Source organism: Mus caroli, chromosome 13 (genome assembly GCF_900094665.2).
Source record: "Mus caroli chromosome 13, CAROLI_EIJ_v1.1, whole genome shotgun sequence".
Lineage (NCBI taxonomy): Eukaryota > Metazoa > Chordata > Mammalia > Rodentia > Muridae > Mus > Mus caroli.
This window is the reverse complement of record NC_034582.1, coordinates 42,338,199-42,364,295: the sequence shown is the minus strand read 5'-3', so window position 1 is coordinate 42,364,295 and position 26,097 is coordinate 42,338,199. Positions and strand designations below refer to the sequence as shown.

Below are 26,097 nucleotides of genomic sequence, written 5' to 3'. Positions count from 1 at the left end.
TCCACGCTCTATCCTCACTTCCCTTCTTACTCAGAGTCTACAGTCCATCACTCACTGTCCGTGCGAATCCTCAACCCAATCAACCTTTGCCCTTCTGCTGTAGCTCCCTCTTTGCTTAGGAAAATTCCAACCGAGTTAAACGTGTTCTCTGCCCCTCTCTCCCTCCCTTCATGCTGTCTTTGTACCAACACAGCTGAAGTTACCGATTTCACAACCACTAATCTCAATGGGTCCTTGTAGCTGTCTGCAGTGCTACCTGCTTAAACCTATCATCTTCCACTCGCCGACAACACTAGTTGAATTTCCAGGCTCCTCAGACCTCCAGCGGCCTTCTCTTGAACTCATTATCAGCTACTGCATACTTAAATTAAGATCCAGGAATCACAACTTCTAAAACTTTCATTCTGCCCGCCACCCCGGATTTGGGTGCGTGCATAGCTTCCGTCCTGATGCTATTATGGTTTGAATGTGTTGCCCAAATTTCGTGTGTTAGAATGGTTCATGAAATACATGTATTAGAATTAGAGAAGGCTTTAAGAGAGATATGACCCTAGTGTACCTGCACTTGCGCTCTCTCCCTCTCTCCCTTTCTCCCTCTCTCTCTCTCTCTGTCCCCACATGACACAGCAGCACTTGATGGCACCATGCTCTTGGACTCTTCAGCCTCCAGAACCATAAAGTAAGTAAACTTCTATTGTTTACCAATTGCTCAGTCCCAGGCACTTAACAGAACACAGACTAAGGCGTATGTAGAAGCGGTCTACTCTCATTCCCGAGGACAACTCTCTCACTTGTGTACTAGGTCCTATGTCCTCTTATCTCCCACGGCAGGGTTGGGGTGGTGCCACTTAGATCCTTCCCCAGCTGTACAGCTGTACAGCAGTGGTCAGTAGACGGCCTCCATCTGTCACCTCCTTCAGGATGTGTCAAAGTTGTTGTCATCCCCCCACCTCCCGACCCACCCCAAAATGATGCCCTTCCTGGGGCAGCCTGTATGCAAAGACTTTGCAGGCAGGCACTCAGGACCTCTGAAGAGCAGTACTCACTCCACAGCGCCAGGGCTGGCTGACGGACTGTGGGGTCAGCTTCATTCCTCCTCTGCTCAGCCTCGCTTGCTTCCTTCTCCTTCCTCTCACAGGTCTTGACCCCTTTAAAAAAATATTTAGTGCTCTAAATTCTGTTTCTGCATCTGCTCATAGAGAGCCCAACCTGACAAGCCTGAGACAGTGGCTCCAGCTGCTGTCCCTCCCTTCCTTTTTTTTTCTTTCCCAAGTCACTCCTATCATAAAACAGTAATTTCTTCCTTCAAAAGGAGGGTCCCTTTGAACTATTGCTTTCTTTTTTTTTTTTTAAAGATTTATTTATTTATTATATGTAAGTACACTGTAGCTGTCTTCAGACACACCAGAAGAGGGTGCCAGATCTTGTTACAGATGGTTGTGAGCCACCATGTGGTTGCTGGGATTTGAACTCTGGACCTTCGGAAGAGCAGTCAGGTGCTCTTACCCACTGAGCCATCTCACCAGCCCCAAACTATTGCTTTCTTATACTCAATGTAAAGCCAAATTCCTGGAGAGGGTCTGAATTTACCTTTTAGCCCCACTCCTAGCACCTTCACACCTACTACCTAACAGAGGCAGTTCTTTCCAGTCATGGAGAATATGGTTCTACTCAATGGTCAATTCTTCATTCACATCTCCCCCAGTTGGTCACTCTCTTTGGAAGGCACTATTAGTGAAGAAGTCATTTGGCTTCTGGGACACAGCTCTGATTCTCCTCTACCACTGGCTACTGTTGATCTACAGCTTCTTAGCTGGCTTTCCTTCCTCTTTTGAACTCATAAGCCTGTAGTATTCAGAGGTTCAGTCTTGAGACTATCTCTCCTTGCTACTTAATTTCTCATCGCTACCTTTGTTCATCCTATATGTGACATCGTTCAGTGCTGGGGCTTTGTATGCCAACCACATGTTGACAGCGGCTACGTTTGTATTGTGAGCTCCTGTTTGCTTCTTCCTCTAGACATTCATGTCTATCTGCTTATGTTATGGTTTATATATGCTTGGCCCAGGGGGTGGTACTATTATTAGGTGTGGCCTTGTTGAATATGCGTGTCACTGGGTATAGGCTTGAAGACCCTCATCCTAGCTGCCTGGAAGCCAATCTTCCACTAGAAGCCTTCAGATGAAGATGTAGAACTCTCAGCTCCTCCTGCACCACGCCTGCCTGGATGCTGCCATGGACTGAACCTCTGAACCTGTGAGCCAGCCTCAATTAAATGTTGTCCTTGTAAGACTTGCCTTGGTCATGGTGTCTGTTCTCAGCAGTAAAACCCTAAGACAGCTTATTTGTAATTTTCACTTTGGTGATCATAAATCTCAATCCTAACATCTCTAAAATCTTCCTTCTCCTAATATGTCCTCTCTTCAGTCTCATCCTCTTATCCCTTATTTCCCACGTCCAGTAATGTAGATAATCCTTTTGGTTTTGTTTTGGCTTTTCGAGACAGGGTTTCTCTGTGTAGCCCTGGCTGTCCTGGAACTCACTCTGTAGACCAGGCTGGCCCAAAATTCAGAAATCCACCTGCTTCTGCCTCCCAAGTGCTGGGATTAAAGGTGTGAGCCACCACTGCCCAGTTTAGATAATCCTTTAGAGCATACCTTGTCTCTCTCTGCTCTCATTCCTTTAATCACTGACCTTTTAAAAGAAAAGCCCCCCTGCTGGTACTCCAGATCCCCCTGTGACTGCTGTATCACTACCATACAATCTATGTATTTTTGCTTAGTGTCGCAACTACAGTCTCGTCTTCAAGATGGCAGGCCTGTTGTGATGGACAGAGGACTCGGTGCTTAGAAAGGAACAGATGAGAATGGTATCAAAAACAGTGATGGCCTGGAGGGAGGGGAAATACTTGACCAGAGATAAGTGATGGGTAGGACCGAGTTCATTGATGATAACAGGAAGGAGCAACCCTGGTAGTGGAAGAGTAAATCCTAGTGTGAATGACAGCCATGTGCAGGAACATGAGGGAAGGCATGTGTGACTGACAGGCCAACTGTGTCAGGGAGCCATCAGACAGAGGGTCAGCAGCCAGATGAAGCAGCATCTTACACGTTGTGATATGGAAATTTGGAGGTTATTCCAAGTTATGATGGGGCCATCTGAAGTTTATAAGCAGAAGATCAAACTAAATAAAATAGCTTTGGCTGAGGTGTGATTAGTGGGAAAAGGCAGTGAGAGCAGCCCTTGGAAGGGCTCTGTTGCAACCCAAACTAAAAAACAAAGAAAGGTGAGCAGAATCAGTAGAATGGGAGATGGCTTAAGATCTGAAAGCAAAAATAGCAGGACTTTGAGTATGTTTAGAAAAGGGGCACAGAAAAAAATAAAGTTTAACTTTTGTCCTGCAACTCGGAGACTATTATGGCAAATGAAACCAATCATATTTCCACCAGGTTGACTGGATCAAAAAAAAAAAAAAAGGGGGGGGGATTATTTGGGCAGCTAGTGTTCTCAGGGTAGGGAAACAATGAAGACAATCACATAGGAGAACACGTAAGGAAATGTTTTTAAAGTGTGGACTCTAAAAGGTATCAGGGGGCTTGCCTAGAATTCTTGACAGGAGAGTATGGCTGGACAAATGCCGTATCTGCATTATAGGGGAGACCAAGGGGGCTAGAGAAGGAAGACAGTGAATTTGTCAAACATTCACCGGTTTGAAACCTATTTATGTCGCTGGTGGTGTGAGCACTTAACGTGGAGGGTCCCTGTCACGGTGCAGCGTACCGGCGACAGGAAGCCTCGCAAGTAGGTCTCATTTGGAAGCCTTCATCTCGAACGACCCCTCGGAAACAAACGCGGTGGCTCCGAATCAACCCCGTCCGCGGGGTGATCGCCGCGTGAAGTCGAATCGAGAAAGACTTCGGCGGATCCCTCAACTTCGTCACCTCCAGCAGCTCCCCGGCTCCGCGGCCCAGGACGGCCGGTCATTTTTCTCCCGGGATCGGGAGACTGGAAGCTCGCAGGCCCCCTAGCGTCCAACCGTTCAGCGCGGAGGTCCCGGCTCGCGCCCGCCCGCCACCCTGTGCACCCACCCAGCCACCCGCCGGACGCGGCGACCCGGGTCCTCCCGCGGATCGCAGACCCCCGAGACCCCGCCCGGGCAGCCCGCGAGAGACGCCGCCGCCCCGCCTCCCGCCCGCCCTCCCGCGCGCGCCAACTCCCAGCGCCGTGCGCTGATTGGCCGGCGCCTTCCCGCTCTGCTTCCCGAACCGCCATTTTGAAAATCTTGTTGATTCTGAGGAGCGGGGAGAGAGAGAGCGAGCGCGCGGCGCGAGGACCTCGGCCCCGCGCGACTTCTACACAGCGGCGGCCTTCTCGTGCGCACCCGCGGTGAGGACGGCGGCGGGGAGGCGGCGGGGCAGCGGGGAGGGGACGCGACCAGAAGCACGGAGGCCCGTCGCGGGGGAGGGGACTCGCAAGGCTCGGCTCGCCTCGGCCACACTGGCCGGGCCCGAGCCGGCCCGGGGCGGCGCAGGCCGGGCGGGAGCGCGCGCGGGTGGCTGGGAGGGCGGTGCGGTTTCCCGCCTCGGGCATCCCCGGGAAGGCGGGCCGAGTGACAGACCCGGGGAAGGCGACTTGGAGGGGAGCTGACGCTGGGCGGTCGGCACGCTCCCCGCCCGCAGGCCCCCAGCATGTCGGCGGCGGCGGCCCCCGCTGCGGAGGGAGAGGACGCCCCCGCGCCGCCCTCATCCGAGAAGGAACCCGAGATGCCCGGTCCCAGGGAGGAGAGTGAGGAGGAGGAAGAGGAGGAGGACGACGACGATGAAGAGGACGAGGAGGAAGAAAAAGGTGGGCAGGGATACGCATCCCTCACGGGTGGATTTTTTTTCACATCAAAAGTTTCCCCCTCCCTCCTTTTGGGAAGCAGTTATCTTGCTTTTTAACGCTTAGAGGCATCAAGTCGGAGTGGTGGATTTCACGCGAATGCTAACAATCAGTGGCAGAGAATCTGGATTTTTTTTTTTTTTTTTTTGAGTATTTGCCAAGGTTTCGGTGCAAGTGTAGCAAGAGCTTTTACCCGATGGGCCTTCAGAACACTCGTTGTTCGTTTAGGGAGTTTGTAAGCCTGAGACCCGCCTTTTGAAGTTACCCTGAGGTTCCGTAACGAAACAACACTGCAAGGCATTGTTGCAAATCCTGGAAATGTTTTCATTTCCATATTCTCCGCTGTGTGTAGCTGGTGATTCCCTCCCCCCCCCAGTAAGGGTTCTTGTGGGAGTGCTTTTCTTTGCCGTGAAAGTTGTTGCTGTTGGAGAAAGTAGTTTAAAAACGAGAAAACTGAACTGAAAGTTAGAACGGGAGCCCGCAGCTCTCTCGGTTTTGGGGACTGATTCTGACCCAAGGAGGGTGGTAAGAAGCCTCATTTGAGTAGAGGCAGAGCAGTGTGAAGAAGTATTGTGTCAGTCAGAGTGCATGCTGTTGACCCTCTACAGCAGTCTTCCCGACAGGCTCAGCTATTGGAAAATCCAAGGCACAGCTTCACAATCTAGCTTAATGGTGCAGATGGCCACAGCTCAGCCAGACTTGGGAGCAGGCCTAAAGGTTAAAGTGCTCTCCCCAAACTGTCATTTCTTTCTTTTTTTTTTTATAAATACCATCTAGGTTAAGAGGACAAGGCACACTTATTATTTGAAGTGGTATGTGCCCTAAGACCTTATGGGATCGTGTCATTTAAGTACAGCCTTGGCTTTAATTATAAATCTTTAATAAGAATTGTTTAAATTGCTTTTAGATTATTTATAATTGGTGTGTTCTACAAAGTCAATGATATGTTTGTAGAGCATGGTATGGTGCTAGTGTGTGCTAAGGCATCCCTCCTCCCTGAGTGAGGTACCAGCCATAGTATAGTATAGTTTAGTATAGTGTAGTATAGAACAGTTTATTTGGGGCAGGGGAGGAGAGAGAGAGCAGCCAGGAACACGTGGAGAGAGAGGGGGGAAGGGGAGAAAGTGAAGGGGGGCAGAGAGTTAAGAGAGTACAAATAGACCCTTTTATAGCAAGCCAGGCCTACCTGGCTGTTGCTAGGTAACTGTTGGGTGGAGCCTAGAAAGAATGCTAACAATAATGACTGAAAGTTGATTGCACTATCAGTATAACTAAGACTTTAACACTTTTACAGGGGTTTTGTGTATGTGTGTGTTTTTCTTCCTAGTGGGGCAAAGTTGTGATACTAGAGTTCTAGAGGTGGTGAGTTTTCTTGGGCAGAAAGAAAGTGGCCCAAACAGTAGTGTCTGGGGAGGCAGTCATTGAGTGCTTTAGAAGATCCTGGATTTCGTTCTAGCTGAATAAGTTGGTTGTGTTTTTAAAAGTGATGTTTGTAGGTTTAGTCCTTCACGGTTTTAGATCTGGTTCCTTCTTACTCAGTTTTCTCTTTAGGGACATTCGGGGTAACTGGAACTGCAAGTTTCTATTCTACTTGTCCCAGAATAGTTACCTTCAGTATGATGACAGAGAGGTGTGGGGTCAGTGAAATTACTGGTCTGTGAAGTGAGGCGAGAATTGGAAGTGAGTTAGTTGGGGGGAGATGAGAGGCCGAGCTGTGACTTCGCCTTTCCTCTATAGTGTTTGGCTGCTGCTGCTGCTGTTCTGTAGAAAACCAAGCCTGCATGCTTGGCAGTGATGCTGAGGTCTTTTGGATGTGTTGTTTGGGTTCCTGTAGAACATAGAGGAGCTGTCAAGGTTACAGTGGGGTGTGCAGTCATTTGAAAGCTCTGCTCCAGGTTGGACTTCTGAGAACTTACTAATTTGTAGATCTGATCCAGAGCAAGTGAATGACTTAGTACTAAGAGGCAGTTGGGTGACTATAGGAGCTGTTCGACTCAGTGCTGTCTTTCTCCATTTATTCTTCACAAATCTTTATATCCCCCAAACCTGACCTACCTTGGAAAGCCTACGCTAAGGTTTGATTCTTTTAACTCCCCAAATAATAATCCCCCTTCAACTCACAAAAATTTTGTTTTTAAGCTTTCTTTTTATTTTCTGTATATGAGTGTTTTGCTTGTATGTATGTGTGTACACCAACATGGCCCGGTATCCTTGGGAGGCCAGAAGGTGCCTGGAGTCAGAGAGGGTTGTGAGCTGCCATGTGCTCAGTGGCTAAATACTGGTCCTCTGAAAGAGCAGTAAGTGTCCTTAACCACCGAGCCATGTCTCCAGTCCCTCACAAAGCATTCTGTGTCTTGTGTGTGGCTAGGAGTGGTACGTGTGGAGGTCAGAAGAGATCTTGGAGTCATTTCTTTTCCACCATATTCATTCTGGGCTTAGACCCCAGGGTATTGGACTTAGATCACTAGACTGGACAGCAAGCACCTTACATGCTCAGCAGTCTAGCCAGCCAGTCTCACACATTTTATATCTATTATCTTTTTCTCTTCAAAACTGAGTATTGAATCTAGGGACTTGAACATTTCAGACATTTATCATTGAGCTATATCCTTATCCCTTATATGTATCTTTCTTAAAGATATTTATCACCTTTTACACTATGTATGGTTTTTATTTTCCTAGTTGAATTTTCAAAACAATGTTTAATATCCTTTTGAGTATCTGGTACAATTTGGACACAGTAGGTATTCATTTGAATGAATGAGAGGACCTCCACAAAATAAATTTTATATTTGACTAGATTTCAACCAAGAAGTAAGTGGTTATTTAAATATAACAATGTTTTAAGCTTTATATACCACATATTTTCCTGGGGTTTTCTTAGAAGACTGGACTAAAGGGTACTTAACTTTCTCAGACTGACTTACGGACAAAAAATGAACATTGTTATCAAACTACAAAGTAATGTTTAGCCAGCTATCTTAAAACAGGTACCAAAATACAGTAGAAACATGCTCCAGTGTTTATAGCCCAGTAGGATGACTGCTTAGTTTAAACAACTTATTACATGTTTGTATGAACATTTAGAATCTTTCAGAGACCCAGGACAAAATAAAATGAGTTTGAAATACTAATTATCATATTATAGTTTATATACATATAGATTAATTCTTTAATGTATGAGAAAGAAATAAGATAAATGAGAAACTAGATGATTTTTTTTCACAAGTCAAATGACTAAATCTTAATAGTGATAATTGTAATTGGGTGGAAATTTCTGATATTTTAGATTAGGTGTTCCACAAACGAGTAAAATGTTACTCTTAAAAAAATAAAAGCTTCCATGGTGTTTCCTTCACTTCTCAAAACTAGCTCAAGAGGAAGTAAAGTGCTGAGTTCAGGAGATCTTTCTAACCTGCTTATAAAGTTGGCATTATTTTAGCTTTTTGATATGTAAGAATTATTCATTTCTAGAAAAGAGTCTTATCGTGGAAGGCAAGAGAGAGAAGAAGAAAGTAGAGAGACTGACGATGCAAGTGTCTTCCTTACAGAGAGAGCCATTTACAGTCACACAAGGTGAGTGCATATTGCTTTTATGGGAAAAATGCTCAATTAGGCAAAAGTGACTAGCCAACAAATACTTGATACTAGCAGTGTACTTAGTGTTTAGGAAGTAGGATATGTTTTTGGCATATTTTAATTTTCCCTGTTAGCACAAAGTTATCCAAATTATGTGGTGGGGGTAATTTTCATTAAATTAACTTTGTAGATGTTATTAAGGCCTGGGTATTTAATTGTGATATTTTGCTTTTCAGGAAAGGGTCAGAAACTTTGTGAAATTGAAAGGATACATTTCTTTCTGAGTAAGAAAAAACCAGATGAACTTAGAAATCTACACAAACTGCTTTACAACAGGCCTGGCACAGTAAGACATTTGATAAACATCTCTACAATGTTTTTTGATCCTTAATATATTAAGATGCTTCACCTTAGAGCTGTAATTTTCATTCTGTAAGACTTTAATGATTAGCTAGTTCAATTTCTATACTATACCAGTGAGTAAATTTGAGACGCACATTTGTTAAGGCCATGGGGTACATGGTAAGGACATACCATGGTAAACATAGCTGGTAATGCCTATGGCTCTTTTGTTTTTCCTCCTAACTGGGGCTAGAGGAATAGTTCAGAGATAGATTGTTCTGCAATACCCAAGGCCCTGAGCTGAGTCTCCAACAGCACTACCACCAAAACAAAAAAGGAAATGAAATTTGCTCCAAACTGAAAAATCTAAATTATATGTATACAGTCTGTAGTGACTTTTGGTTTGGTTTGGTTTAGTTTGGTTTGGTTTGGTTTGGTTTGGTTTGGTTTTTTTGAGACAGGGTTTCTCTGTATAACCCTGGCTGTCCTGGAACTCACTTTGTAGACCAGGCTGGCCTCAAACTCAGAAATCCACCTGCCTCTGCCTCCCAAGTGCTGGGATTAAAGGTGTGCGCCACCACACCCGGCTCTGTAGTGACTTTTAATGATATCAGAATTAATTTGTTTTTCAATGTTCTGGCATTGTTCCTTGTAATTATATCTTATTTTAACCAAATACCCATAAAAGAAAGTGGCAAAGTTTTGCCAAATTATAGTTATTATATCCTACTACATGTAACTGTATTTGAAATGAAAGGGGTTGTTCATTTCTGTGGGTGTTTTGCACACATGTATATCTGTCTGTTCATTGTGTGCCTGTGACAGTATTGGACCCCTGTATTGACTGGTGTTACAGATGTGCTGAGTCAGCCACCATGTAGGTGTTGGAAGAACAGCCAGCCATCTTGCCAGGCCATATACTTAGATTTGAAAAAAAATTTGCTTTGGGTTGTATGTATGTAAAAAAGGTAGAGGATGTCTGAAGCATGGTCTAGTTTATTTTCACTCACACTAACCTCAGTCTACACAACAATCTAATTTACACTTGTTTCAGAACTAGTAAACGGTACTCACTTTTTAGAATACTTACTTTACTTTTCAAAAAATAGTCATTGACTAGTAACTTTCTACATCTACCTTAAGAACAATTATGGTAAATATTCCTAGGTGGAAATACACTCAGATTTAGACTGTTCAAAAAATTCAGTTTGTAGGATTTTCGTAATATCAACATGTTAGTAGTAAATACACTTTTGTTGAATAAATCAATATTTTAACTTGGAAGATGGATCTGAAAATGAAGACTTTGTCTTTGACTTTTTGTCTTATACATTACTGGATAGTAGCATTAACAATCATCATTTTCAGGTGTCCTCGTTGAAGAAGAACGTGGGTCAGTTCAGTGGCTTTCCATTCGAAAAAGGCAGTACCCAATATAAAAAGAAGGAAGAAATGTTGAAAAAGTAAGTTACGTTTGTAAATACTGTGTTTGATTAATGTGCTCTAAGCTTACATTTATTAAGATGAGTACCTGCTCATTTTCTCATAGATTGCTAACTAATTTAGGTGTCAGCATTTGACAGGTTTTTCTTGGCATTAACTTGGGGGTTGTTTTTTCTGTTCTAGTAAATATTGACTGTTAAAATTATTGAAAGCCTTTAAATCTTCATTTCCTAGAAGATACAAGTACTCACTCAGAGTTCAGACTTGATAAGGTCTGAAGGAAATAGTAAAATATATTTCCGTTTCCTGCAATTATTAATGTTTTAAACTTGCTTTGAAAGTAACCCGATGAGAAATTTTCCATATGTGCTAGCAAGGTGACAGACTCTTAGAACTTTTTATTAAATGCCATAGATAAGAATTTAAATAATAAAAATGAAATATTGTAATGCTGAATCACTAACCCAAACAATTTTCAAGCCCATGAATGTAGTAGTAGAAACTTATGTAATTTTCTAGTACGTTTATTTAGACTGTTGGCAAATATTCTTCATTTTCTAATGGTTGTAGACTGGTCGGGTTGAATGAAGCTACAGAACAATACTTGTAACCGCTATACAAGCAAAGCAAATCAGTTTTGGTGGCTCTTGTCTCTCTAGCATGAGGAATACTTACAGTTCCTGTGTAGTCACCTTGTTTTCCCTTGCTTCCTATTTCAGGTTTCGAAACGCCATGTTAAAGAGCATCTGTGAAGTTCTTGATTTAGAGAGGTCAGGTGTGAACAGTGAACTAGTGAAGAGGATCTTGACTTTCTTAATGCATCCAAAGCCTTCCGGCAAAGTAAGGGCCACTCTTTACCTTCTCAACGAGCTGGTTATTAACAGCCTTTCCTTTCTTTCTCTCTCCAATGAAAACATAAAATATGTCTTCCATTGACAGAACTGCAATATTTTTATAATATAAATCAAATAGCATACCTAAATGTCACATAAGATAAGATACAAGTGGGTTTCTGTCGGGAAAGGCCTTGGGATAAGGGAAATAGGTTGAAGAAATAGTTAATGTAGAGCTGTTACCTAGTTTTTAAAATTTAGAATTTTGCAAATACCCCTAAGAAAGCATTTAAAAGAAATTCATAGACTGATCAAATCATTTTCCTCATACAATTAGACATTCATATAGTTTAACTGAGGGTAGAATATAGCAAGTTACTTATTTCAAAATTAACATACTCAACATTTATTGCATACAAAATGGCAGAGATCATTGAAAAATTGGCATTATTGAGAGAGGTGGTACAGTTCATTTTAAAAATTTGTATAAATAATTGCTGGTTAAGCTTTATTTTCTCTGTGTGTGGGTCCTCCCACTCCTTTGATCATGGACCTTTAAATTTAAAGCAAGGAGCACCTTGTAATGGCATCTTCAGGTTTTTTTGTTTTGTTTTGTTTTTTGTTTTTGGGTTTTTTGAGACAGGGTTTCTCTGTATAGCCTTGGCTGGCATCTTTAGTTCTTAAAAAGTGGGATAAATTAAATTTGATTTCAGATATTTTCTTGGTCAAATGTAACCATAGCTGACCTCATTACAATGAGTTCCAGTCCTGTGCAGACGGTCTTGCCAGGCCTTCACGGTACAGCCGGGAGCACTGGAGATGCAGCCTGACACATTTAAAGGTGGCTTCTGCAAGCCTGTAGATACTGTCCAACAGAGTTGAGTTGAACAATAGTTATCAAAAGGAGTTGATTTGATTGACTTAGAAATACCCTGATTGATGTTGCTGTCAATGAATTTTTATATACTGCAGCCATTACCAAAATCCAAAAAATCTTCCAGCAAAGGTAGTAAAAAGGAACGGAACAGTTCTGGAACGACGAGGAAGTCAAAGCAAACTAAATGCCCTGAAATTCTGTCAGATGAGTCTAGTAGTGATGAGGATGAAAAGAAAAACAAGGAAGAGTCTTCGGAAGACGAAGAGAAAGAAAGTGAAGAGGAGGTAAAGTGTTTTAAGCTGTTGTTTTCAATCAGAAGATATTTTGCTTTATAAGCAAGTAAATAGTTTGGTTGTTTTTTTAATTGTGAAAATATATAAATAATTGAGTAGGCTTATATCTTCCCATTAAACATTTAACAGTTTAAGAACAGTTGAGTTTGTAATCTGAATTTGAAGTGGGCCTTGAGCTGGCTCTTACCGTATAGGGTGGGGAATGGGAAAGGGAAAGGAAGCAGCAGAGGATCCGATTGCACATGTGTCTGTGCACCGCATGCATTTCTGGTGCCTACAGAGACCGGAAGGGGCATCAGGGTCCCCTGAACTGGAGTTATCTATGATTGAGTCCCACCCACCATGTGGGTGCTAAGAATTGAATTTGGATCCTTTGGATGAACAGCCAGTGCTCTTAACCACTGAGCCATCTCCAGCCTATGGGAGCACATTCTTAAGGGTTTGTTGTTGTTTTTCTTAGTATATTAATATTTTATAATTGACTTGGTGCACAAAGTAAAATGTTAAAAAGGTTGTCATTTTCTCCCCAACCTTTTGGGATTTAATGAATGCAATAGCATTTGAAGTTTATGTCATTTAGAAATAGAACATTTTTTATTTGTAAAATGCTTCCAGAGTGCATACTAGGTGGGAGGAAAACTGTCATTTAAGGAATTTAGCTTTTGCTCTATTTTCAGTCAAGGTCTGGGAAGGGAGGTACAGGAGGTGAATTTCTGTTCTTGATGGTGATTTATGTGTTTTGTTGATTTTGTTTTCTTCAGAGATTAGACTTAATTTATAAATGTGTATAGAGGTATCTAGGCTTATTTAATCCTGGATTGACATTGTAGTCTTACTTCCTTGTTGTGGGAAGCAACCACATAATTGTGATATCCAAAATAGTCTCTAAACAATAATAGATGTCCCTTGTATAGTTAGAGAGGATGCTTTTCATCTCCTGAACACCACAGAATTGGAAGGATTATGGTAAACTAGGAAACTGGGAGGATGGCTCAGTGGTTTATGGGCTTATACTGCTCTTTCAGAAGACCAGAATTCATTCCTGGTCCCCAAGTTGAACTGTCTGTAATTCCAGCTCTAGAGCTTATAATACCCACTTCTGGTTTCTGCAGGGAATTACACATTTTTACAGACAAATATGCATACCTATAATTAAAAATAGAACCTTTTCTTTAAAAGACATGGTAAACTTGTATATGAATATGTTAGTGTATATATGTTTGATCTGAGATATGTCTGCCTGCAGAGGCCATTAGAAGAAGAATTGAGTAATATGGTTATGAGCTATCATTTGGGTGCAGGTAATTGAAGCCAGATCCCTCGGAAGAACAGCTCAGCCATCTTTCTAACTCCTAATGTCAGATTTTTAAAGGTGTCTGTCAAACTAAGTATGAGTTTTTATAATGTGAGAACTTTTTTTAAAACATACCTTGTAGGTACTTCATACATTTTTATTCATATGTGCGTGTGTGTGCACGTGCGTGCGTGCGTGCGTGCGCGCGCGCGTGTGTGTGTGTGTGTGTGTGTGTGTGTGTGTGTGTGTTGAATATGAGTGCAATGCCTTCTAAGGCCAAAAGAGAGAGTCTTATCCTCTGGAGCTAGAGTTATGGGTGGTTTTGAGCTATCTGGCATGAGTTCTGGGAATTAAACTGGGTCTTCTAAAAGAATGGCAAGTGCTTTTAACCACTAAGGTGTCTCTCCACTTTACTAAATTTTTAATGTATTGGTATAGAGGGAAGACAAGTAATCTGAACACCTGAGAGGAAAACATTTGTTTATATTTATATAAATAATTGTGACAGATTGTGCCAGAGAGCAACCCTCAAGCGACTGCTGTCATCCCCACCCCCAGCCCCTTTCACTACTAGCCTGGCTCTCACTATAGACCATACTACACACTAGCCTTGAATTTACTATACCTTGCCTCCATCCACCTGATTTGAGACAGGCCTCTCATTGGAACCCAGGCCATACCAACTAGTTAGGTTGGCTGGCCAGCAAGCCCTGGGGGTTTTAAATTCTTTATCTCCTAGGACTGAGTCTGTAGGCATTGCATCACTGTGCCTGTTTTTATGTGAGTTAAATTTGAGCCAATGCTTACGTGGTATGAGATGTCTCATTAGCCCCTATGATTTTAAACTATTTTCTTTGCTCAGCTTTTTCCTCATTTACCATGTGCCTTCTTCATTACTTATTAAACTTTAAAGGCAAATCATGAAAAATTAAATTATAAAAGTTGTTATAGAGGGTTTTTTCCCCATGAAACAAAGCATGAGATATGGAAACTGGGCTCAAGTGCCTGTTCTCCCTGTTTTTTTACTCTGTGTGTGTGTGTGTGTGTATCAATATATGACTAAATTATTTAATCTCTACTCAGTCTCCTGTTAGGAAATTGGAAGCAACCTCATGGAGTCATATTAAATGAATTTAGAGTCCCTAGCAACATATATTCTGCATTAGTTGATATTACTATTAGAGCCCTTAGCCAGGTATGGTGGCACAATGCCTTTAATCCCAGCATTCATGAGACAGGTCACCCTGGTCTACAGAATGAGTTCCAAGACAGCCAGAACTACACAGAGAAACCCCGTCTTAAAGCCCCACATACAACAAAATCTTTAAGAAGGTATTTTATTCCAAGTACCATTCAAAATTCAGTCTTGTTGTCAAGATAAAGTCTAGGATGATATTTTATGGGCATATATAAACTTTAGTTCATTTACAAAGAGTTTTACTTTCTCTAGTGACATAAAGAGAAACCCAGGCCAAATGGTGGAAATCCATGGAGGACAAAAGAAGACAGTGCTCTGTAGACATTAAGTACATCAAATCAGCCCATATAAAAGCTGTTAGGGGGATTTCCACAACACGGTTTGTCCTGACAGGCTTTATGAGATAAAATTCCAATAGAGTCTATAGATAGGGTTTTCCCCCCTTCTCATCTAGTTTATTATAGCACCTCCACCAGCAACCATTAATAGTCATCACTCCTGAGGAAGGCATGGGTGAGCTTTATTGTCGCCTCTATCCATGATGAAAATTTGGAGAGCCAATCTTGTGAAGGTATTCATAGCTGCCGTGTGTTAGTGGTTGAGGGGCAGGATCTTGTCTGGATGGCCATGTTTCATGACAGTTGTCCCCATCCTCCAGTTCTTGAATTCATTCTGTTCGCTTCTGCACTATATCCTGGGCTTTGGGTGGGAGTTGATAAAGATGTCCCATTTAAGGGTGAGTGCTTACCACTGTCTGTGCTTTGACCACATAGGACTCTGTAATAATTGTTACCCTGTGTTTTTTTTTTAAAAACAAAACAAACAGAAAAACAGAGCTTTTCTGCCCTGGGCTGAGAGCTGCAGTAATCTGGGCATAAACACATGTACTTAGGATGTAGTTTGGCTACATATTCTAGTAGGTAAATATGTTCCTCCTGTGGGCCCAGGCCCTTCTCAGCCATAGCCTCTTCTCGACCAGGTTTTTATGCTACCGGGTATGCATTCCTTCCTATGTTGTGGGCCTCAGATAGCCACAGGCTGGTTCATCTGGAAGAGCCTTGCCACCGTTAGATTAGTTGCATTGATGGCCTGATGACATGATATTGTCATGCACAAGAGTTGTCTAGCAGAGTTAAGAGCAACGATGCGTGCTTCTGCAAGGCTTCAGACCTTCATCTGGCAGGAAACACTACCCAGAGAGAGAAGCAGTTTCCAGTTCAGGTCTGTCTTGATTTCTCTTTGTCCTAACCAAGTTAATCAGGGTAATGGCTTTATATCTAGATATTTTATTCTTGTTACAGACAGGCGTTTGCCATATTGCCCTTGGAAGGGAAACTTACCCAGAGGGCTCTCTATATATGAGGCTGTTCAGATCCCAAGCCAGCACTTCTCTTTGTTTTTTCTCTTATTGTTTCCATTTTATTTTATTTTTTGGCTTTTTTAAAAAATTATTTATTTTATGTGTATGAGTACATTTCTTCAGACACACCAGAAGAGAGCATCGGATCCCATTACAGGTTGCTGGGAATTGAACTCAGGACCTCTGGAAGAGCAGTCCGTACTCTTAACCAAACAGTTTCTCTGCATGTGGCCCTGGCTGTCTTGGAATTTGCTCTGTAGACTAGGATGGCCTGGAATTCAGATTTGCTTGCTTCTGCCTCCCATGTGCTGGAATTAAAGGTGCTTGCCACCACAGCCCAGCAGTGCCTAATTTATACTGGCTTCTGCGCCGAATCTGGGGTGATTGGATTGACTTTGGGGCGGGGGAGCTGTTCCCTTTCCTGCCTTCTTCAGAAAAGGACAAATCAAAAGTAGGATGCTGCTTATTGCCATGTGCAAATCAGAAGCCTACAGTTACAAAGTTTGTTAACTGTCTTCTGTTGAGTGAGTTGTTTGATAGTAGGACTGTGGGCATACATATTTTTCTATTCCTTAATAATGCTTTTGGTTGAGTGGTAGTGTATGCAGTTAATCTCAGGAGGCAGAGGCAGTCAGATCTCCAAGTTTGAGGACAGCCTGGTCTACAGAGATGAGTTCCAGGATAGCCATGACTACACAGAGAAACCCTGTCTTGAGAAACTAATAATAATACTTTTAGAAACTAAGAGACTTTATTATTTGAACAGTAGTAATTAAAAAACTGAATAATCTATTTAAATCTTTTGTCAGAAATCAAAGTTGATAGGTCACCTGATAAAATCCATTTACATCTCATCTTTTTTATGAATTATAACTGGAATTACACATTTCTTTTCTCTTGGCATTTTGGTTTTTCTCTACCAACTTGTTAGAAAAATCCTGTATTTAAGCTAATTTTTATTTTTATTTTTTATTTTGCTCATCTGTTCGTTCATTCAGTACAACCTTTCTGCTGTGAGGACAGAATTCTGGCTCTGTGACAGGCATCTTTTTTGGTGATCCTTCTTCAAGAGCCCTGCTGCCTATAACAGATAGGTAAGCCTTGTTCTCAAAAGATTTTTGGGTTTTTGGCCAAAAGTGTTTGTGCCATTTCTCAATTCTACATGGAAAAACCTCTCCAAATTTTTGAAAATTTATGTTATTAATTTTACATCTTTGGGTTGGAGCGATGGTTGAGCCATTAAGGACATTTGCTGCTCCTCTGGAGGACTGAAGTTCAAATCCTAAATACGTGACTCTTACTCCAGGGAATCCGATGCCCTGTTATGGTCTTCTAGGACGGGGACACACACATACCCCTTTCAAAGTAAGGTATAGTTTGGAAACTAGCTTTTTTGGTTTTTTTTTTTTCCCCTCTGAACTAATTTTTTTCCACATTCATTTTGTAAATGACCCAGTCTCAGGATCTGTTTGGTTAAATAGCAAATATATCTATTGAGACTCTTTCACATTAAGAGGTACACCTTTGTTTATATAGTTTAGGAATTATTGTGATCTTTTTTTAAGTGTTTGTACCTTTCTTGCTGTCCTTGAACTTCTAGCCAACTGCCTTAGCCTCCCTAGTGTCAAGGATTACAGGAATACTCTTGATGGCTTGATACAGTGGTGTTTTTTCTTTTCCTCTTTCTCAGATATACAATCTATACATGTAATTTATATCACAAGATAATGATGTTACAAATCAGGAGGCTTTGCTAAGTTTTACTAATAAAAGACTTTGTGGCTTAGCAAGATGACTAACAAAGTGGCAGAAGATTTTAAATCTCAAATATCATGTAGCAATTAGAAGCACTAGTTCTACGCTCTGTAGTAGAGATTAAAACATTAACGGTCTTTAGCCATATGTTTCCTTGAATATTTTAGAGAGAGGGTTGACCACGTATTTAGAGGAAAAAAGGTGTAATCAAATATATCTAAGGGATAAAGAGCCAATACATATCTGTTACTAGTAATGCTTTCTAGAATAGGAAAATATCTATACTCAGCATATAGCAAATTAGCTGTGATATACTACTTGGTTTGTGACTGTAATTTAGTTTTATAGTTTTAGCCCTAGCTTAAAGGAACACATAGGTAGGTGGTTTTTATTCCTCCAAAAATTAATACAGGACATTTCTCAGTAGCTGTAGAGTGTTGGCTCATTTTTCTACTGCATATCCTCATTTATGATGAGTTAAGGAATTTGTTTTAATCTGTTTTGGTTTGTTTTGAGCTCATGAGATTGTGTGGAAGCAATGTTATGAAAATGCATTTTTCTTTTCCTCTTGAACTTTCTACTACCTCCTAGTTTATAGAATACATGGACCAGGTCCTTCAAAAAAAGGACAGAGATGAATGTAAGAAAAGTGGTCACAGCTGGGCGTGGTGGCGCACGCCTTTAATCCCAGCACTCGGGAGGCAGAGGCAGGCGGATTTCTGAGTTCGAGGCCAGCCTGGTCTACAAAGTGAGCTCCAGGACAGCCAGAGCTATAAAGAGAAACCCTGTCTCGAAAAACCAAAAAAAAAAAAAAAAAAAAAGAAAAGTGGTCACTGTACACTATAAACCAAAAAGCTGGCTTGTTTGCTTGCTTGCTTGTTTGCTTGCTTGCTTGCTTGCTTGGGGCCAGCAGAGGTAAGTAAGGGCAATCAGAATCTTCCAGATAGATCAAATCTTGTCATAAGCCTGCAGTGTAGTGTATAGAAACAGACATGGGGACACTGTTTCATAAACAGCATGTATGTGTGTATGTATAGTTGTACTGCCTTTCATATAGTTTAGCCTCAATAATTGTATAGATAATATAGCTACAATGCTTATAATGGACTTTTATGAAATTTTAAACTGTTAAGATCAACAAAATGGGCCATTTTTTTTGTTGTGAGCTTTTTTTTTTTTTTAAATGTAGTACTTTTTTTTTTTTTTTTAAAGATTTATTTATTTATTATATGTAAGTACACTGTAGTTGTCTTCAGACACTCCAGAATGAGGGAGTCAGATCTTGTTGTGATGGTTGTGAGCCACCATGTGGTTGCTGGGATTTGAACTCCTGACCTTCGGAAGAGCAGTCGGGTGCTCTTACCCACTGAGCCATCTCACCAGCCCTGTTGTGAGCTTTTATTTGGTTGGTTGATTTTTGTTGTTGTTTTTTGTTTTGTTTTGTTTTTGTTTTTTGAGACAGGGTTTCTCTGTGTCACAGTCTTGGCTGTCCTGGAACTCGATTTGTAGACTAGGATGGCCTTGAACTTGAAGAGATCTGCCTGCCTCTGCCTCTTTAGTGCTGGGATTAAAGGTATAAATCACCACAACCTTGCAAACAGGTCTGTTCTTATCTTCATTTTTACTGACAGGAAAGAGGACTGGCAATGTAAGTGATCTGATTGAGAATGCAAACTCAGCAACAAAGTTGGCATTTAAAACAAAGTGTGATTGGAAGCTCATGCTTTTATTCCCTGCTGTAGTGTCTTCTGAGAGCTTGTTGGGATTCATGACCTACAGGCCAGGTGTGGGAATGTGAAGTAATCAGTTTCACCAATCAATTGCTAACGTTGTGAGATGTTTAAGGTGTTATGGTTAAGCTGGCCTTAGAGTATTAAGGTTTTCATAAGGATTGAATTAGTAGAAAATTAAAATGGCATGATTAACTTGCTTTCTCGGATGTCCCATTGATTGGCTGGCTGGCTGGTTGGTTGGTTTTACCACCAAATACCAATGACCTATATTTGCCTTAACTTCTGAAACTGTCCTTTCCTTCTCAACACTGAGGTATTCTAAATGCTCATCTTTTCCAGAGTTACCTGGAACTACATCTTTCTTCAGGGTAGGTGAAGTGCTTAACATGTGTAGAGCTAAAGACAAGATCACTGTCTATTTTACTATGCCCCAAATTGTACCACTTAAGTGTGAGTTTGTTGGTTTACTGTTCAGTTTTCAGTATTTCCCAAGTCATCAGGTCTAAATCAGTGTGTCACAGAAAAATTTACAACTGGTTACTGGAAATAAGTGAAACCCAGGATAAACTTATAGGAATGAAGATAGTTTGTGAGCCAAGTCATATCTACCATACATAAAGTGATGAAGTAAGTGTGATGATGCATCATGATCAGCAAAGTGTTACCTTAATAATTTCCATTCTGTATTAGCCACCTTGCTTTTAAAGACTACAGCATCAAATTTAGAAATTAGAATGCATAATGAAAGAGTTTCTTAATCACAAAAGGAAGCACTTGGTAGCAATGGTGGATAACACTGTTTCCTGTGTGGCATAAGACATCATTAAAAGTATTTTCATGGGCTGGAAAGAGATGGCTCAGTGGTTAAGAACACTGACTGCTCTTCCAGAGGTCAGGAGTTCAATTCCCAGCAACCACATGGTAGCTTATAACTGTCTGTAATAGGATCTGATGCCCTCTTCTGGTGTGTGTGAAGACAGCTACAGTGTGTACTCAATATACATAAAATAAATAACTTTTTAAAAAGAAGTATTTTCACACAGTTGTACATTTATCCCATAAACACAGATCAATTCCTTTATTGGGTAAGTGGGGAAAGTAGGACCTGGAGGTAAACTGAGGCTGGGGTTTCAGAGTCAGCAGATTACCTCAAATCAAGACCTTACACTGTGGTTTGTCTTAACACTATACTGCTTGTGTGGTATGATTGCACTGTTAAAAAATCTGTTAATCCACAGTAGGCTTTTATTAAAAGTTGTGGGATGTTAATCCTTTCTAGAAGATGGTTGTTTGTATATGTTTGTCCAGAAGCAAACTTTTCTAAAAATGGCTTCATTTCCTTCCCTACCCTCTTAGGGACACAGATGTTTAAACTTACAAAAACATTAGCTTGTACCAATAAGTAGGTTTAAATACATCTTATATAGCCCTGGAAATGTTTTAATTCCCTGATGTAATAGGATTCACTAGCAGTGAAATGTGTTGTTTGTTGCTCAGTTTTCATAGCATTGTGGGTAGTGTAGCTTAGTTTCTTATACTTACAAGTCCAGATGTTTTAGCTTGAACTGAATATGATAGTGAATATTTTATTCTTTGTCTTAAGTGTATTGCTACAACAGCTGAGCCTTTATTCCCTTTAAAGAGCATACTGCAGCTTAAAACTTAGTTTAAGTTAGTCATGTGAAATGTAATAAATAAGTCATTGGTGCTGGGCTTGGTAAAGCTCCTATACTTGGTTATTCTCTTAAGTACTGTTAGTAGCCAACCAAGCTAGATCTGCTAGTACCTAGCCAACAAAATATTATCAAGTTAATACAAGGCGAGTTTAGGTTTGTGTGCAACAAAAAAGAACCAATTCCACTTGCATATAGTCTGAATCCACCTAGCTTTTGAAAGAAATTGATCTAAAGAACAGATTTGAACACCTTTAAAAAGGTTTAAGTCAGGTTAGGTATAACATACCTCCAAGTGCCCAGCCTTAGCGTTTTGTTTTTTTGTTTTTGTTTTTTGTTATGTTGAATACTTTGGGAATGTTAATTAAATGAATAATTAATACTTCTTAGTTTCAGAGTGCTTAAAGGCTATAAGTTGGATACTGTAACTTGTGCAAATGCCCAGCACTTAGCTTTTGTGATTCATCTGTGGATTGGTATTTAAGAGCACATGTTTTGGATTCAGATCTGTACTTGAATCTTTGTTTGTATTAATGTGATTGTGAACAAAATGCTGTACCCGTTTCCTCACATATTCACAAATTTTTACTGAACAATTGCTGTATACTAAGCACTCTTTTAGAAGTTAGGGTTTATCAGTGATCACAAGGGATAAAACTTTGTCTTCCTGTAGCTTGGATTCTGGTTAGGGAAGACAGTAGGATATAGTAAATAGTATTTATATTTTGAGTTATCTTTCACCCTCAATTAAGTGGAATGATATAGATGGCATATGTGTAGACTTACACTGAAATAGCATTAGGGTACAATTCTTCTCAGCAGTTGATAATTAGTAATGTTTAAGCTGACATAGCCAGGGTTTCTGTGAGAAAATAAGGGGAGGGATAGTAGTGACTCATGCTTTGCTTTGCTTTCCTTTCTAGCAACCACCAAAAAAGACATCTAAAAAAGAAAAAGCAAAACAGAAAGCTACTGCTAAAAGTAAAAAATCTGTAAAGAGTGCTAATGTTAAGAAGGCAGACAGCAGTACCACCAAGAAGAACCAAAAAAGTTCCAAAAAAGGTACTTTAGAAATGCTGACAGCAACTGTCAGCCTGCAGCATCTGCTTGCATGTACATGCTTCAAGTGAATGTATGAGATAATAAACTAACTTCAAAGGACATTGCGGGATAGTAGCATGCTGGTTTTCAAAGCTAAAAAAAATTTCAGTACATGCTTTCTTTGCAATCTTAAGGTCAAAATTATTTAAAACTAAACATGATTTATAGTTGGCCTTATGCTCCTTTTAAAACTTAAAAACTCTTCCATCTTACACCTTGTTATGCCAAAAATGGAAAAAAGGAAAGATAATCACACCTAGTATCCTAACTTTTAGAGTCTGAATCTGAAGACAGTTCTGATGATGAACCCTTAATTAAAAAATTGAAAAAGCCACCTACAGATGAAGAGCTAAAGGAAACGGTGAAGAAATTACTGGCTGATGCTAACTTGGAAGAAGTCACAATGAAGCAGATTTGCAAAGAGGTAACTGGACATGTGTGTGTGTGTGTGTGTGTGTGTGTGTGTGTGTGTGTGTGTTCTCCTTTGGCTTCAAAGGTTTGTTTTTTAACCTGTTCTTTAATTTGAAACTATTAATACATCTTCTTGTGTATTTACTTGCAGACTATTGATTGAACTGTTTCCAGGCTCTCTTGTGGATACAGGAACTGTGGCGATCATAAACTAGTCAAACATCTGTCTTAAACAGTTTTATGAATAGAGTGAATAAAATCACAATGTTATGCTTTATAACACAGACATTTCCCTGGTGTGGAAACTTAGTGACACATTGTTAGCTTTTATTAGCTTAAACATAATTATATTCTATGCTTTTATTTTTAATTGATTAGACATTCATTGAGCCTTACTATATACCAAGCTGTGAGTAGGTAGGTGTTAAGAGATAAAGCAGAGAAGTTGTTACCTGTCTAAATATGTCTGCCATTCAGTGTGGTAGAGGGGTAAATATTCTAGTAGAGCATTGCAAACTGTTAGAACCCTTTGAAGGAGTCTGGCACTTTCCCCTACCTGGGAACGGGGGCAGGCAAGTCTTGACAGGCTGTGGCAAAGCATGTAGAATTATTCACTGAGTTCCAAGATAATAGAACACTGAGACCCTTTAATACAGTATCTCATGCTGTGGTGACCTCCAACTGTGTCATGTTAGTGTATCCTGTGTAAAGATTACCTATGTATTCAAATGCTGATTTTTCTGTGCCCCTCCCCCCCATGTCTGGTTGCAGTCGGGATATGGCATTGTAATGAGCATTCTCAGTATCTGCTTTCTTAATGCTGTGTAAACTTTGCTCCTATTTATTCTCATAATTTGTCAATAAAAGCTGAGCATTGGTAAAAAAAAAAATAAGGCTAGATTTCTGATTCTAGCAAGGGATGGGGGTAGAGAGAGAGAGGAGAAGAGAGGATTCAGCATGAAGTGAGGGACCAGGAGCCACTCTAAAATACACTGGAGCAGAGAGCGCCAGGTCAATCTAACAATGCAAGCATTTCAGAATTTTGGCTGGGAAGTAGCTAAAGGATTAGAATGGCTTACCTGCTCAGTTATCAAGCCATAAAGCTTGTTTAATAAAAATACAGTCTCTGTCTTGATTATTTGGGACTGGTCAGATTAAAGACCCACTTTTAAATTTCTTACAGTACCCAACCATAGTTTTTGTTTTTTAAAGATTTATTTATTAGATAATACACTGTAGCTGTCTTCAGACACACCAGAATAGGGCATCAGATCTCGTTACGGATGGTTGTGAGCCACCATGTGGTTGCTGGGATTTGAACTCAAGACCTTCTGAAGAGTAGTCAGTGCTCTTAACCGCTGAGCCATCTCTCCAGCCCCATAGTATTATTTTTGTTGCTACTTAATAACTAATTTTGCTACTGTAAAGCACTAAGAATGTCAGGTGACTTTATTGCTTTGAATACAGTATCAAGTCTCATTTGCAGATACAAGTCTATGGTGAACCAGAGAACACTTAGAATCTACATGTAACACTCATGGCAAAGTTTATTTTTAATTTAAAGACAGTATTGTAGACTTTTAAATCTGCTTTTATGTTTTTAGGTATATGAAAATTATCCTGCTTATGATTTGACTGAGAGGAAAGATTTCATTAAAACAACCGTAAAAGAGGTAACTATTTCTTCCTTTCCTATTTGATCACTTGGCATAGAAACCAAAAGTTTATCAAATAATACATTTTCTTGAGTATCTGTGAAAACTCACATTTGGCATCCCAGAGTTAATAAATACGGATGAGGAAATATATTAAGTTTGAGCATAGAGTAAGATAGGTTCATAGTACACATGGTAGCTTTGTATCTTTGAGGTACTCACTAGCTTCAAACCAAGTCACTCCAAGGCACAAGGTCTGTTTCATAGTGATACTTTAATATGTTGCAAATAAGGTTTTATGATGTATGCATATTTGGTGTTTGTGGTAAAGCAGTTTTCTTTTTCATTGCAGCTAATTTCTTGAGAAGAGGACAGATAGCTTGTTCTCAGATTTGAAGATCTGATTTTATACCAGCAAAGAGAATGTATTCTTTTTTAAGGCTATTGTTGGTAGAACTTGCTGCTGACTCTTTTGCGTGTTAAGATATATTTGAGCTTGTTTTAAATTGCATTTTCTTGCAGTTTTCAGTTTAAATCTTGCATGGCAGTAATCGTTCCTTGCTTTTTATAGTTGTACATTTTGAGTTTCTTTATTGTAAGGTCACAGATTCCTGAACTATTGTGAATTTTAGTGAACTTAATGTTAGCTTGCTTAAGACATTACTTTTAATCAAAGCAAAAACTATTATAACCAGCATTTATACGTGCAAAGACTATTGCAGTATTTAGTATACAAAATATTTTGAATACGCCTTCTGTCAGTGTGAAAACATAGCGGCAGTCTGTTCATCATAGGGCACAGCTGTTCAGATGACCGAGTCGGAACCTTTTCTGCATGTGTATATATGTCAAGTTGTTGGCATGACAGAAGTGACAGATGTTATTTTTGTATTTTTAAAAACCAATTTGTTGTATATAATTTTTTTTATTTCTTTTGTGCAAATCAATTTTTTAAACTCTTGTGTCTTTAAACTTGTAACTAAATGTCAGTGTTCATCCAGGCAGCAATGACAGAACAGAGCTCAGTGGTGATGGCACTGAAGGACTGTTCAGTTCTGCTTTGCCCTGAAAGTGTCATCAATGTGGTTGTGTTAACTTTAAGTGTCATAGAAATTTTATAATGAGGATAAACACATCACAGCTTCAAAACTGGGAAAGCGTGAGCACACATGGATTTATATATAAGTGAACTGACAGTAGTAAACTGTTGACCATATAAATATATTAGATACAGGAAACCTGGTTACCTTCATAATTATGATTAAAAGCATCAGGTGTAACCAGAGTTGGTGTGGACAACATAGGTATCTCTGAAAGTATTTATCAAAAACCATACATTAAGTTAATATTGAAGTATTACAGAATCAAGGCTGTTTGATTTTTAAAGTGATGAAACATGGACTGCCCCTTAAATTTTGACTATCCTAAAACCTATTTCTGATTTATAATATGCTGCCTGATAAAGTGACACTAGATGTACCAGCGGAGTGTTTAATCTTCCCATCACAGATCAGATTTGAGCATTAACAGGTATTTTCACATACTTGACTTCAATATGCTTAGTGAAATGGAACAAGCAATTAAGTGGGGACTAAAAATGTTGGCCTTTAAGCAATTTGTCATAAATCTTCACAATAAAGAATAAATCAATGTTTTAAGTGTCTTGTAT

General features: G+C 40.2%; 1 protein-coding gene across 1 annotated transcript; it reads left to right on the top strand.

Moving 5' to 3' along the window:
* Positions 1–4,255: 4,255 nt before the first annotated feature.
* On the top strand, positions 4,256–26,086 carry Dek (DEK proto-oncogene). The gene is made up of 11 exons (XM_021180048.2): positions 4,256–4,386; positions 4,680–4,845; positions 8,356–8,457; positions 8,697–8,806; positions 10,171–10,265; positions 10,965–11,085; positions 12,051–12,239; positions 22,185–22,323; positions 22,638–22,786; positions 24,378–24,446; positions 24,781–26,086. Exons 2-11 carry the CDS (start codon positions 4,689–4,691, stop codon positions 24,790–24,792), a joined length of 1,143 nt encoding a protein of 380 aa, XP_021035707.1. The 5' UTR covers positions 4,256–4,386; positions 4,680–4,688; the 3' UTR covers positions 24,793–26,086.
* The last annotated feature ends 11 nt before the right edge of the window (positions 26,087–26,097 follow it).

Bases quoted from the DNA above. Each gene is read 5' to 3' on its own strand.
- Dek (XM_021180048.2), top strand. From the start codon at position 4,689: ATGTCGGCGGCGGCGGCCCCCGCTGCGGAGGGAGAGGACGCCCCCGCG. The intron at 10,266-10,964 runs GTAAGTTACGTT...TTCCTATTTCAG, and splicing joins AAGGAAGAAATGTTGAAAAA to GTTTCGAAACGCCATGTTAA. The intron at 12,240-22,184 runs GTAAAGTGTTTT...TTTCCTTTCTAG, and splicing joins AGAAAGAAAGTGAAGAGGAG to CAACCACCAAAAAAGACATC.